General features: G+C 55.2%; 2 protein-coding genes and 1 long non-coding RNA gene across 3 annotated transcripts; 2 read left to right on the top strand and 1 right to left on the bottom strand.

Moving 5' to 3' along the window:
* Nucleotides 1-792: 792 nt before the first annotated feature.
* On the top strand, nucleotides 793-8054 carry Sema3b (semaphorin 3B). Its single transcript, XM_055629666.1, has 18 exons — nucleotides 793-870; nucleotides 985-1171; nucleotides 1913-2070; nucleotides 2239-2301; nucleotides 2673-2792; nucleotides 2879-2972; nucleotides 3151-3270; nucleotides 4159-4304; nucleotides 4402-4513; nucleotides 4620-4689; nucleotides 4774-4918; nucleotides 5253-5472; nucleotides 5747-5838; nucleotides 5921-5962; nucleotides 6172-6329; nucleotides 6420-6475; nucleotides 6564-6703; nucleotides 7092-8054. Exons 2-18 carry the CDS (start codon nucleotides 1063-1065, stop codon nucleotides 7494-7496), a joined length of 2250 nt encoding a protein of 749 aa, XP_055485641.1. The 5' UTR covers nucleotides 793-870; nucleotides 985-1062; the 3' UTR covers nucleotides 7497-8054.
* Nucleotides 7948-11665, bottom strand: LOC129693068 (uncharacterized). Its single transcript, XR_008722817.1, has 3 exons — nucleotides 11608-11665; nucleotides 8190-8355; nucleotides 7948-8027 (listed from the first exon to the last, which is right to left on the bottom strand). It is a non-coding gene; the product is annotated as an uncharacterized LOC129693068 (long non-coding RNA).
* On the top strand, nucleotides 11103-12758 carry Lsmem2 (leucine rich single-pass membrane protein 2). The gene is made up of 3 exons (XM_055629668.1): nucleotides 11103-11762; nucleotides 11833-12018; nucleotides 12182-12758. The coding sequence occupies exons 1-3, from the start codon at nucleotides 11552-11554 to the stop codon at nucleotides 12313-12315; spliced, it is 531 nt and encodes a 176-aa protein (XP_055485643.1). The 5' UTR covers nucleotides 11103-11551; the 3' UTR covers nucleotides 12316-12758.
* Nucleotides 12759-13086: the final 328 nt, after the last annotated feature.

The raw sequence follows: 13086 nt of genomic DNA, 5'->3' as shown, positions 1-13086 counted from the left end.
TCACCCTGTCCACATTCCTCTCTTGGGTCAAGCCTGACCTCAGTCTCGACCTGTCTAGCTTCTACCCTCAGGCTGCAGAGGGGAAACAATCAGCCACAAAGGCCTGCTGGAGTTGACCCGGGATGACTAGTCTGCCTTGTACAGAGTTAAAGGAAGTGATTGATTCTGCCTTTGCATTCACTTGCAAGTCCACTATGGACGTACACGCACCTGCCCATGCGCAGGGGTGAACCAAACTGGCATATTTTATGCTGGTACACACTGAAGAGATACATACACACAGTGCCGCACATGCGCGCGCACGTTCGCACTCTCAGCTTACATCTACATGGGGTGACACACATTTGCTCACGGACATTTATACATACGCACATATACACATTGTTCATGTATGCGCGCTCACTCAGGGACCCTCCAAAATATTTTCATATCTCTAGTAGTCACCCACAACCTTGGCTCCAGTCCCCAAAGTACCTCTGCGCTTCCCCGCTGGTCCGTGGGTACAGAGCCTCCTCCAGAGGCCTCACCCGACTCCTGTCATTCTTTCTTTCATCAGCTGTTTTGCTCATTGCACTCGGTGCCCTCTGCAGTGACCACAGGATCTGACTTCTAGTTGGCCCTTTGCCCTTTACTGCCTGGGGCCCTTGTCTGCCTCATCAGTACCCTTGTCCCTGCCCCAGGCTGGCATAAAGTGGGTGCATAGTGTTTGTGAATTAATGTCTGCGAGTGTGTGTGCAGAAGGGGAGGTTACTGAGGAGGGTGACGTGGTGGGGCGGGTGCCTGCCAGTGCAGGGTGACCCTGAGGGTGTGCCCGGTGTGGGTGTGTCTCTGATTGTGGCCAGGCGGGGCATCCTTGGTGGAGAGGAAACGGTATGCGACCCCCCAGCCTCTTTCCCTTGGGGCTGTAATCTGATCCCTTGGGACTCCCCTCCATGCCCTCCCGCCCTTACCCTCTTTGCCTTGCTGCTGCCTCTTCTCTTCCAGATCCTGGGGCAGAGTCCAGGGCAGCTGAAGGCTCCTCCACACACGCCTGCTGAACCCTGAGCGCCCTGAGCTGCCGGCATGGGGCGGGCCGAGGCCGCCGCCATGATCCTAGGCCTGGCCCTTCTCTGGGCAGCAGGGCTGGGGGATGCCGCCCCTAACCTTCCTCGCCTTCGGCTCTCCTTTCAAGGTAGGTGCACCTGGCAGCTGGAGAAGGGCCGGGTGTGGAAAGACTTCCTGGTGCCCACGGGTGCATCCCTACCACCGGGCACTTGTTGGGCTGGAGGTATTCTTGGGCCAGCTCCAGTTAACCCTGTCCTAGCCTCTCTGTCTACATTCTCCTCATGCTTTCCCAAGAAGGACCCCTACTGTCTCCATGGCAACAGTCTCTGTCTCTGTCTCTGTCTCATCCTCCTACCCTAAGGCAAGCCATGTCTCTGTAGCAGGAAAGTCAAGGTTTGGGGGCCATCAGAGCTGCTTTCTTCTACCCCTTGCACAGAGGAGTGTTCCCTGGGCCCTGAGTGGCATCTGGTGGCCAGCTCCGCTGAATCCAAGCTAGTGGTATGGCGGCAGAGAAGGCACCCACAGCCTCGCATTTTGGGATGGGATTCTGTCCGTTTCTACTGGCTCTGCCTTTCCTAGAACCCTGGAGTCTGTGAGCCTGGCTTCCCAGCATGCCAGCCCACTTGTCTGCACATGTTTTCCTAAACCTGTTTCCCCATCTCTGGGGGCTGCACCGCCCACCCCACGACTCTGTGCGTGCACCTGGGTGGGCCAGTCTTCAAACTCATAAGCCCACATGCATGGGAGTGTACATGCGTGTGGCTTGGGTCACACAAATAATCTTGGTCTGCAGAGAGACAACCAGGCAGGGCCTTGAGGAAGTTCCTGTCGAGACAGGCAAGCACTCTGAGGTATCTCTTCCCTACAGAATTACAGGCCCGGCATGGTGTCCGGACCTTCAGGCTGGAGCGGACCTGCTGTTATGAAGCCTTGCTAGTGGACGAGGAGCGTGGACGCCTGTTTGTCGGCGCTGAGAACCATGTGGCTTCCCTCAGCCTGGACAACATCAGCAAGCGAGCCAAAAAGGTGCCAGGGACCCCTAACCTTCCCCAACTTCAGTGTTGCCTTGGGATCCTGCTCTTGACTGTCCAGACGCTAGACTCTAGAGAATCTCCAAGGGGTGGACAACTGAATGGAGAAACCCCGCCAAATAAAGAGCACCTCAAGTCTCTAACCTGCTTTCCCTTCCCATAGCTGGCCTGGCCGGCCCCTGTGGAATGGCGAGAAGAGTGCAACTGGGCAGGGAAGGACATTGGTGTGAGTGTGGCCCACTCAACGGGTAGCGTGCGGGAAAGGGTTGGGCCCCCTCATTTCCAGGGCTGAGAGAGAGGCTAGCCTGTTCTGACCGGGTAAGGGCAGGGAGGTCAAGGCGGATGAGGTCTGGAGGCGATGAGTCAGTGGGGGCCCATGTGATCCTTCTTGGGGGACCTCTGAGTCATGGGGGCCCGTGCAGATCTGCCCTTCCTCATGTAGCCAGCCTGTGAAGGTAGGTTGTCACCAAGGGCACTCAGGTCCCTGTAACTTATGATGGAGAAGAGTTGGAAGGGTAGGGATGCCGCTAGGGAGCTGCAGCTCCCTAGGGCCGCCGCCCGGGCACAACCTGACTGCCCCCGCTGCCTGCCCACCAGACGGAGTGCATGAACTTTGTGAAGCTGCTGCATGTCTATAACCACACCCACCTGCTGGCCTGTGGCACCGGGGCCTTCCACCCAACCTGTGCATTTGTGGAGGTGGGACACCGGCTGGAGGTAAGACCCCGACTAGCCGGCGGCGGGGCGACAGGAAGCAGGTGACGAAGGGCCTGGCATTGACAACTCCCTCCCTCACCTCCCAGGAACCCGTGCTTCGGCTGGACCTGAGGAAGCTTGAAGATGGCAAGGGGAAGAGTCCTTATGACCCGAGGCATCGGGCTGCCTCCGTGCTGGTGGGTGAGTCCGAAGGCTGGCACCCAATGTAACTCTGGAACCGCCTGGAAGTTTAAAACATCCCATGTCCCAAGGATGCCCTGTGGTCTGGAATCCCTGAGCACCCCTCCCTGCAAGCTTCCTCGGTACCTTTACTCTGAGGGCTCACAGCTGGCTAAGCATCCTCTTGCCCTGTCTGCAGGGGAAGAGCTGTATTCAGGGGTGGCGGCGGACCTCATGGGCCGTGACTTTACCATCTTTCGAAGCCTGGGCCCGAATCCGAGTCTCCGAACAGAGCCCCATGATTCCCGCTGGCTCAATGGTGAGAAGCTGGGGGGGAGCTGGGGGGGGGAGCTGCCATCCTCCAACAGGAAAGGGGCCACACACTGAAAAAGCAGCAGAGCGATGGGCAAAGTGAAGTCTCTCCAAGCATCTACTACAATTGGGCTCCGTTACAGAGACAGGCAAGAGTCGCCGGGCACGATGGTGGTAGCACATACCTGTAATTCCAGCACTTGGGGAGGCAGAGGCAGGCACATAGATGTGAGTTCGAGACCAGCCTGGTCTACAAAGTGAATCCAGGACAGCCAAGGCTACACAGAGAAACTCGGTCTTGAAAAACAAACCAACAAAAACCCTCCAGTGGCCATGACACCACTGAAAGGCTAGAGAAGGGAAGAGGAGTCTGGGTTGAGGAAAGCTACATGCTGGGAGGAGCTATGAGTTAATAGCTTCCAGGACACAAGAAAAAGCAGCCAGCAGAGTTGGAAGATCATTCCAGGTAAGGAAAATGACTAGTGCAAGGGCCTTGAGGATAGAGCCAGCAAAGAAACAGGCTCAGACGACTAGTATTGATAGGAAATGTAAGGCTCTCAAGGGCTGGCGTCCTTTACTATGGGACAGCAGGAACAGGGAGTATTTGATCTGCTCGGGAGGAAGATTTCTGAATGAAGGCGAAAGCAGATACCTCCATCTCCCTCTTTTCCTGGCAAATTAAGAAAGTGTGGCACAGTCAGAAGGGGCGAGGGACAGCCTGCTTGCGGGCGTAGCTATAGTCTCTACTGCCCCCTCGTGGCTGCTTCATGCCTTGCAGATGCTGATCATAAGGGCCTCTTGTGGAGGCTCTGGTTGCGGGACCCTGCAGATAGATGGGTTCCATGTTGGCGCCTGGCCCAGGACCCACTGATACCATTCCTCCTATTTTTGCTAGAACCCAAGTTTGTCAAGGTCTTTTGGATCCCAGAGAGCGAGAACCCCGATGACGATAAAATCTATTTCTTCTTCCGTGAGTCTGCAGTGGAAGCAGCACCAGCAACGGGACGCATGACCGTGTCCCGTGTTGGTCAGATCTGCCGGGTAAGAAGACACCGGGCCATTCATCCCCTGGCTACCTTTGCCCCTGACCTTTTGCCTACTATGGTCTTGTTCTCCTCCCTTCTGCCCCTGTGAGCAGAATGACCTGGGTGGCCAGCGCAGCTTGGTCAACAAATGGACCACTTTCCTCAAGGCGAGGCTTGTGTGCTCAGTCCCTGGAGTTGAGGGTGACACCTATTTTGATCAACTTCGTGAGTGTCTTGAATGAGGAGTGGCATCAGGGCAGGGGTCAGGGTGCAGAGTCCAGGAGCCTGAGGTGTGATTGTACTGCCCTGCCTACCTCTCCTCTCCCTGCAGAGGATGTGTTCCTTTTGTCCTCCCGGGACCGGCAGGCATCGCTTCTCTATGCTGTCTTCTCCACCTCCAGGTGAGGGGCAGGAAGCACAAGTTCCCTTGGGCAGTCAGCTGAGCTTGCCGGGACCCCTCACTTTGCTCTCTTCATCGTCTGCAGTGGCATCTTCCAGGGCTCTGCTGTGTGCGTGTACAGCATGAATGACGTGCGCCGAGCCTTCTTGGGACCTTTTGCTCACAAGGAGGGGCCTACACATCAGTGGGTGTCCTACCAGGGTCGCGTCCCCTACCCACGGCCTGGCATGGTGCGTTGCTAGGGACTGCTTGAAACAATCAACTTCAAAGTCTCGTGGTGGGTGGACAGCGTGACTTGGCCTGGGTTCTGTTGCGGGGGTGGGGTGAGGGGGTGAGGTCTGATTTCTTCCTTTTGATATGGGTGAGGTATTGTCACCATCATAAGGTAGAACTGCAGAGTGAGATCATGTGTCCCCTTCAGCCTAAAGCTCACCAGGGAAGAAGCTCAGATACTCAGGGACCTTGTCCCTTTGCCCCTTTCATGTTCCCAGAGGCTTTGAACGGAGGGCTGGCCACAAAATCGCTCTGTGTCTATCTCTGCTTGACATGCCTTGCCTTCCCTAGTGCCCCAGCAAGACCTTTGGTACCTTCAGTTCCACCAAGGACTTCCCAGATGATGTTATCCAGTTTGCCCGGAACCACCCTCTCATGTACAACTCAGTCCTGCCCATGGGGGGGCGTCCTCTCTTCCTACAAGTGGGAGCTGGGTACACCTTCACCCAAATCGCTGCAGACCGAGTAGCAGCTGCTGATGGACACTACGATGTTCTCTTCATTGGTACAGGTCAGGGTCTCCTCACAATGGCCCATAGGACATAGAGCTCCCTCCAGTTCCTTGGCCTGGAGGTGGTCAAATAGCTACATCTCTGTCGGGGCTGTGACCCCGCTTTCTGGGGGCTACCCTAGTTGTTCCAACCTACAATTCTTTTAACCTTTTCATGACCCAACCATGATGAAGGTGGAGACAGGGCACACACACACACACACACACACACACACACACACACACACACGGCTTGTCAGGGACAACCAATAGTCATTCCTTCTCATTTCTACAGATGTGGGCACAGTGCTAAAGGTGATCTCAGTCCCCAAGGGTAGCCGGCCTAACTCTGAAGGCCTTCTCCTGGAAGAGCTGCAGGTGTTTGAGGTGAGGCCTCTTCCCCCGTCACCTTAGGACGCCCCACCTGAAGCCTCTTAGCCCTGAGCCCCATGTCCTGCCTCCCTTTCAGGACTCGGCCACAGTCACCAGCATGCAAATCTCCTCGAAGAGGGTGAGTAACTGAACTTGTGCCACCAGTGTCCCGGTTGTCTTGCTTCTTCTTTGGCTTTCAAAGCCCAGAGTTTCAGGCATAGCTCCTCTTTGCTAGACAACGAGACCTCAGTGTTCCCATCTGTCCAGTGGGGAAAAGGCTAGCTTTTGAATGAAGGGAGCCAGGTAAGGGCTGTCCTCAATCGGACTGGAGACTCTTGTGCCTTCTAGAACCAGCTCTACATAGCATCACCCAGCGCCGTGGCCCAGATTGCATTGCACCGCTGCTCGGCCCTAGGCCGCGCCTGTGCAGAATGCTGCCTGGCGCGTGACCCTTACTGCGCCTGGGATGGGTCAGCCTGCACACGCTTCCAGCCTACTGCCAAGAGGTGGGTCGGCTTGGAGTCCGCGCTGGACCACCGGGAGGGCGTCTCTGCCACTGGCAGAGAAGGGCTCACAGGTTTTAATGTCTCTGTCAGGAGGTTCCGGAGGCAGGATATAAGGAATGGTGACCCCAGCACCCAGTGCCCTGGGGGTGAGTACCGCATAAGCTCCTACCCTCAGGCCTTGAAATGGCCACACCCAGCCCTGCCTTGTCTGAATTTTGACCTTTTTCTCTCAAGACTCCCCTCACTCTGCGCTGCTGGAGAGGAAAGTCTTAGGTGTGGAGAGTGGGAGCGCCTTTCTGGAGTGTGAGCCCCGCTCACTCCAGGCGCAAGTGGAATGGACCTTCCAACGTGCGGGGGAGGCCGCTCACACCCAGGTGCGCCTCCTCCGCCCTTCCCAACCAAGCTTTGGCCTGCACCTCACCCCTTAGATGAAATCCAGTTCAATGAGGCTCCGCGCAGGCTCCTCTAGATCCTCCTGTTCTGTCCCTACCTGCTCTTCACAGCCTGGTGATGCTCCACTGCGTCCCTCTAGACTCCTGACTCACCCTCTGCCATCTGGAGGGAGAGAGCCCCCAACCCACTCACTGAGGGTTCTAGTCTCCCCCCAACCTCCATTCAGGTGACCCTCTCTCACCCAGAGCGAATCTTCATCTGAAACACACTGATCCCAGTGCCCGTATCTGTTAGTGCCAGCACCTCCGTGCCTTGTCCAGCTGTGGCTCCCAGTGACCCTTGTTTTCCGTTCCCGCCCTCTCATGGCAGGTGCTGGCCGAGGACCGCGTTGAGCGCACAGCGCGGGGGCTGCTGCTGCATGGTCTGCGGCGCCAGGACTCGGGCGTGTATCTGTGCGTGGCAGTGGAACAAGGCTTTTCCCAGCCGCTGCGTCGCCTGGTGCTGCACGTGCTGAGCGCGGTACCCGCTGAACGACTGGCACGGGCCGAGGAGGCGGTAGCTCCCGCGCCCTCGGGTCCTAAGCTCTGGTACCGGGACTTTCTGCAGCTGGTGGAACCAGGCGGCGGTGGAGGCGCCTCCTCTCTGCGAATGTGCCGCCCGCAGCCCGGGCCCCACCCTGCGCCTGCGGAATCACGGCGGAAGGGGCGCAACAGGCGGACGCATGTCTCTGAGCTGCGTGCTGAGCGTGGACCACGCAGCGCGGAACACTGGTGACCGGCTGGTCCCCACACCGGGGACCGACCGGGATGGATATGACACTCAGAGGAGGGGTCCGACAGATGCCAGGAAGACAGATGAGCTGTGGCTGGGGCACACTGAGGTCCTTGGGCCAACGGAGACACCTAACCCCTGCATAGGCCCTGGCCAAAGGGTCGCTTATTTATTAACAAGATAACTTGTGAATGTAGCCCCAAAAGAGGGGTCCAGGCTCAATTCAGGATCTAGCCTGGAGGGAGTGGACAGAGAAGTAGGGTTCCAGAGCAGACCAGGGCCAGAGAGCTGTCTTGGGTGCCCGTCCTGGGGGAAGCAATCTCTTTCTTGGGCAGTGAACAGAAAGCTGTGAACAGATCAGACTGTTGGGTATGGGGCATGTGGCAGGCCAACTGTACTAAAGTAATGCAATAAACACTTCATCAGCTGACGTTGGAACCGCCCAAGCAGATAACAGGCAGTCCTAGACCTCGCTGGGGGTCTCGGGCATTGTCCCAGTAGTCTCGAGGCTTGGGTTTTTCTCATCCAAGGTTGCTGCAGTGAAGATGAAAAGTGCGGTTAGACGGTTAAGCTGGTTCCAGAGAGCCTCGGGGGGTACTGGGGTGCACAGTGCATTCATGGCAGGGCCCAGCTCTCTGATGCACAAACAAACCAACAACCCCGGATGTGGCAGGCAAGGAGGTGTGCAGAACTCACTGAAGGGTGGCGCTTGAGCTGAGAGGTAACAAGGAGCCAGCCAGCCAGCAGGGTGTGGTGGTGAACACCTTTGGTCCCAGCGGAGGCAGGTGGATCTCTGAGTTCCAGGCCAGCCTGGTCTACATGGTGAGCCCAGGCCAGGCCAGGGCTATTTCACAGAGGAACCCTGTTTCAAAAAAACAAACTAAACGAAAACAGAAAAAGAAGGGGCCAGTCACAGATGTCTGGTGGCAGAGGATTCCAGGATGGAAGGACCAGTGCCAAGTCTTGGAGTGGGGAGCAAGCCCGCCGAGTCTGAGGAAGGGCAAGGAGGCTCATGTGATAGTATGGGATTCAGACACCCGGCTTCCCCAGTCTTGTTTTGCACAGCTGAGAACAGCAGAACAGAATCCACCCACAGACTGAGGCCTGAAAGCTGGACCAGCCCCCTTCAGGAGTGCACAACACGCCCCCATGTGGCCTGTTAAGCCCTGTGGAGAGGAGAGGAAGGGCGGACCGGGACTACGTTGTGCTAAACTCTTTAGCCACATCTCTGCGTTTTTATTCTCAATACAATTGGCCGGGAACCCTTGCTCCCATCTATCAGATGGAAAAACAGAGGCCACTCCCAAGGTTCTCTACCTAAGGCCATAGTTCAATGCTAGAAATAGTAGCTATGAATCCCAGTCTGTCCACTGGCCAGCAGGGGTGCCCACTTGTTGGGCTGCCAGATCCCTATGGCATTGGGCTCCAGTTGCCCACTCGCCAATATCTGGCACTAGATGGTCACACAGTGGCTGGCGCTTATCTCACATTTGCTGGAAGGAGATTGCTGGTGTGTCGGTAAAGCACCTATGGGAATGCCAGATGGCTGAGTGGAGGTGTTCAGGGTTCCTTTTCTATCATAGCTACATGGCCTATTCGTGTGTAGAGTTGATAGGGTTTTCTGAGAAGTTCCCTGGGCCCATGTGCTAGAGGAGGCTTGCTCTTGCCTGAGTCCCATCACCAAGTAGGTAGTCTAGGCCAGCCCAATTGGGTCACTTTGCCCCTTTTCATGGCTCAGAGCTGCCCCCTCTAAATATAGCCCAGGGAAGTGAGCTCAGGCCTATTTTAGGAGCAGATTGGGAGACAGCCAGGTCTATCCCAGGATCCCAAAGGAGCCGCTAGTGCCTTTGTCTAGTTCAGCTACTGGGCACTCTCATCGGGCCCCTGACTACCTACCAACCGCCATGCCGGAGGAGACCCAAGCAGGTAGGAGAGGTGGCCGCTGGGGAGGGACAGGGCTCTAGTTCTGTAGCCCTCAACATTGTATACTGCAGAGAAGGGCCTGCCTGCTACTAAGGGAAGATGTTTACCATTTTTTTGGGAGGGGGGTGCAAAACTTAACTGCAGCATCTATTGTGTGTATGTGTGTGTGTTTCTGTAGCAAATAAAACATGTTCAAACCTAAAGAATGGGGGAAGCACAGTGAGGTGCAAAGAGGGGATTCAATGTGACCTGCAGTCCACTGTCCAGGCTTAAGGACCCACAGCATGTTTCTGTTTGAGTTCTTTGCGCATGTCAAGAGGCAGCTTCGAGCACATCACAAAGGAAGACCCAGAGGGCCCAAAGCCATCCTTACCCAGTGCCCCACTGTTAGCGAGATCCCTGGCAGGCTGGAGCTCTTGTGGAGCCAGGACTGAACAGAAAAAAAAAAAAAAAAAAATCCAATAGAGGGCCTTGGTGGTGCACACGTGGGAGGCAGAGGCAAGAGGATCTCTGTGAGTTCAAGGCCAGCCTGGTCTACATTGTGAATTCTAGGCCAGCCAGGGATACATAGTGAGACTCTTTCAAAAATAAAACAAGCCAGGTTTGTTTTATAAGGCACACCACATCTTGTGTGCCTTATAACCCCAGTGCTTTGTGTACTGGGAGGTGAAGATGATCCCTGGGGCTTGCTGCGTCCACCCTTGTCAAAAAACAAAAGACATGATTTCCAGACTCAGGAGGTGTCCCTGCCTCAAAGGAATAAGGCAGAGAGTAATGGATGAAGACACCCAAAGTCCTCCTCTGTAGTCCACACATATGCACAAGTGTGGAAATACACCACACACACACACCAATAACAAAGCTAGGCATAGTGATATACACATGTGATAGCAGTGGTAAGCGGAGACAGAATTTCAAGGCTAAGCCAATCCTAGCTCAGGCTACTCAGTGAGTTCCAGGCCAGCCTGGGTTACATAGTGAGTCACTATCTCAAAAGCAAAACAGAACCTGAAATAAATCTAACCGTAAGGGAACCATAGAGTCAGTGACTAAATGGGCAGAACCTGTGAGTGGGTAATTACACACACATTGGTCAGGTTCCCTAGGCCACAATCAAGGCAAGCTGTTTCTCCTCTCTCAAATTAGCAGATGGATGTAAAGGAGTGTGCATTCAGGGTCTGGGGAGAGTGCTGTAAAAAGCTTGCCTGAAGTGAGAAGACCCGAGTTCATTTCTCCGGGAGCTAGGATGTGCTCGAAGTTGCCCCCGCCATGCTCAGAAGCAAGTCAAGAATGAGATGCTGTGTGTCAGTCCTTATGTCGGGGAAGTGGACATTAGGTCACATGAGGACACACACTTCTAATCCCAGGTCTGGTGAGCTAGAGACAGGAGTTCCTGGGGCTCAGTGGTTAGTGAGCCTAGACATTTGTTGAGGTCCAGTGCCAGGCCCAAGAGACATCTGGCTTCTGTGCACAAACATACACGGATTTTTTTCAATGGGCTGCCTAGTGGTGGCAATGCTGTACTGCTGGGGCTCTGGACAGGCCTTTTAGAAAACAGTTTTGATGACAGATTTAAAAGAGAAACCTGTTCTTGGACCCAGTGATTCCACTTCTGAGAACTGAACTCAGTAACTTTCAGGAAAATGGGGGAAACCCTTCATATTTAATGATGGATGTCCTGGGGGTTAATTTCCAAAGGGAATTGGAAACAACCTAAAAGCCCAGACAGCCTCAGAGGGAGGCCGGAAAAAGGAGACCTCAAAGACTTATGAAACTGTTAGGAAAAAAAAGGACTCCTGCAGTGCTGTTGAGTGCAAACAGCAGGGCTCCCATAAGAGCAGTAAAATCTGAAATCTGCGGTCATAAAGGCAGATCCAAGGCCAGGAGGAATTGCTAGAACGCAGCTGCGTTTGCTGCTCTCTTCTCTCCTAGCGTTTGCCTAGGAGTAGGCAGCATGTCCTGGCAGCCCACAATGGCCGTGGGCTTCGGTTGATGAACTTTTTGCTAGCAATAAGCAGGCAAAGGAATGCCTGAATGTAAACACGGGAGTATGTCAAGAGTGCTGCAGGCTAAGCCCTTGGAACCCCTACGTCCAAACTAAGAGTCATTCCTGAAACTAGAGAATTTGGAAGCAAATGCCAAAGGTACGGTTCCTATGTATCTCAAGTCCCTGCGGCCCGAGGTTACCTACCAGCAGCGGCTGGTTTGCTCACATCGGTCCCTCTGCCCCTGTAGACACTGTATTGCCAATGCAGAACCAGAGGAACAGGGCAACGCTGGCTCCTAACCACGTGCAGGAGGTGCGTCTGCACCGGGTGGAATCCATCAGTGACCTGCACAGCGGAGGTAAGGGGGGGGAAGGGAGCGAGATGGATGCCGAGGGTGTCACTTTCCTGACGAACCATCCTCCCCACAGGCTCACTAAGGCCCTATCTGGCTGAAGAGAGGCAGCCCTGGGAAGAGCTTCTGGGTGTCTTGCCCCCGTCACTGTGCACCCACGCTGGCTGCAGCCCCGTGTGTGGCCGTGGGGGGTTCCTACTGCTATTAGCACTGCTGGTGTTCACCTGCCTGGCGCTAGCCATCCTGGCTGTCTACCTCAGTGGTAGGAACAGGCAGGGCTGGGAACCCAGGGCAACTGCAAAAGCAGCAATAAGGGGTGGGGCATGGGGCAGAGGGCAACCCCTGATGTTGGGCTGTTTGGAAATGGGGGTGGGGGACAGGGCATGTGGCTTGACAAGGTCTCACAAATGTCTTCTAATCCCCAGTGCTGCAGAGTGAATCCCTGAGGGTCTTGGCACACACACTGCGCACACAAGAGGAGACTCTGCTCAAATTGCGTCTGGCTAGCCTCAGCCAGCTAAGGAGGCTCAACTCCAGCGAAGCTCGGGCACCCAGCTGAGATGCCATTTGTATGTGAGAACTGTGAGGGGAATAAAGGGACCTCTGGCAGGTCTCTGTTCACCTACTGATGACCACATCTACACTAATTCCTCGGTGAGATTTTTGTGCAAGAGCCCAATTTGACTCAACAGCTACCTATCTCTCTTGACCTCTTCAGGCCAAGCCTGATGACACCTTCTGGTGCCAAGGCCCTGCTTTGAATAGCCAAAGGTCAGAGGATGGGGCACAAGCCTTCTCCTGGCTCCCTCCTATGGCTGTCAGCACCCTCTGGACAGCCCCAGATAGGAGGTTCAGAAGTCTAGAAATAGCTGTCCCTGCACAACCAGCCACGCTGCCAGGCTTCCTAGTTGGGGGTCCAGTCTCAGCTCAGACAAGCTAGGCTGCAGTGGGGGTGGGGGACCACGTGGGCAGAGACTGCCATAGAGGACAAAGGTGAAATAGAGATCTAGCTGGGGCCAAGCCTGGCATGGTAGATGAGAGGGAAGGCAGGCAAGAGACTCAGAATTCAGAAAAAAGGATACAGGGGAATAAGTATTGTTTAATTCTCTCCTTAAGAATCAGCACACACACCCATTCTAGGCAGCTTTGCCTACCCTATGCCATGGTGGCCAGGTGCCAGACCCCCCCCAAAAGAAGCAGTCCTAGGGGGCAAGGTCTAAGAAACAAGAGACAGTCCTTTCTCACCTGCCCGTCGACTCTAGGATGGGCACATATTTGGTTTCACCTGAGACAGGACAGGAAAAGGCCATAGCCACAGAGCTGAGTGCAG

Source organism: Psammomys obesus, unplaced genomic scaffold (genome assembly GCF_907164565.1).
Source record: "Psammomys obesus unplaced genomic scaffold, mPsaObe1.curated_primary_1811, whole genome shotgun sequence".
Classification (NCBI taxonomy): domain Eukaryota; kingdom Metazoa; phylum Chordata; class Mammalia; order Rodentia; family Muridae; genus Psammomys; species Psammomys obesus.
The sequence above is the reverse complement of the archived record's forward strand: the minus strand, read 5'-3'. Positions and strand labels throughout refer to the sequence as shown.

Coding starts and splice junctions, on each gene's coding strand:
- Sema3b (XM_055629666.1), top strand. CDS start 1,063: ATGGGGCGGGCCGAGGCCGCCGCCATGATCCTAGGCCTGGCCCTTCTC. Junction 4,690..4,773: donor GCTGTCTTCTCCACCTCCAG/GTGAGGGGCAGG, acceptor CATCGTCTGCAG/TGGCATCTTCCAGGGCTCTG. Junction 5,963..6,171: donor TGCAAATCTCCTCGAAGAGG/GTGAGTAACTGA, acceptor TGTGCCTTCTAG/AACCAGCTCTACATAGCATC.
- Lsmem2 (XM_055629668.1), top strand. CDS start 11,552: ATGCCAAAGGTACGGTTCCTATGTATCTCAAGTCCCTGCGGCCCGAGG. Junction 11,763..11,832: donor CAGTGACCTGCACAGCGGAG/GTAAGGGGGGGG, acceptor TCCTCCCCACAG/GCTCACTAAGGCCCTATCTG. Junction 12,019..12,181: donor CCTGGCTGTCTACCTCAGTG/GTAGGAACAGGC, acceptor TCTAATCCCCAG/TGCTGCAGAGTGAATCCCTG.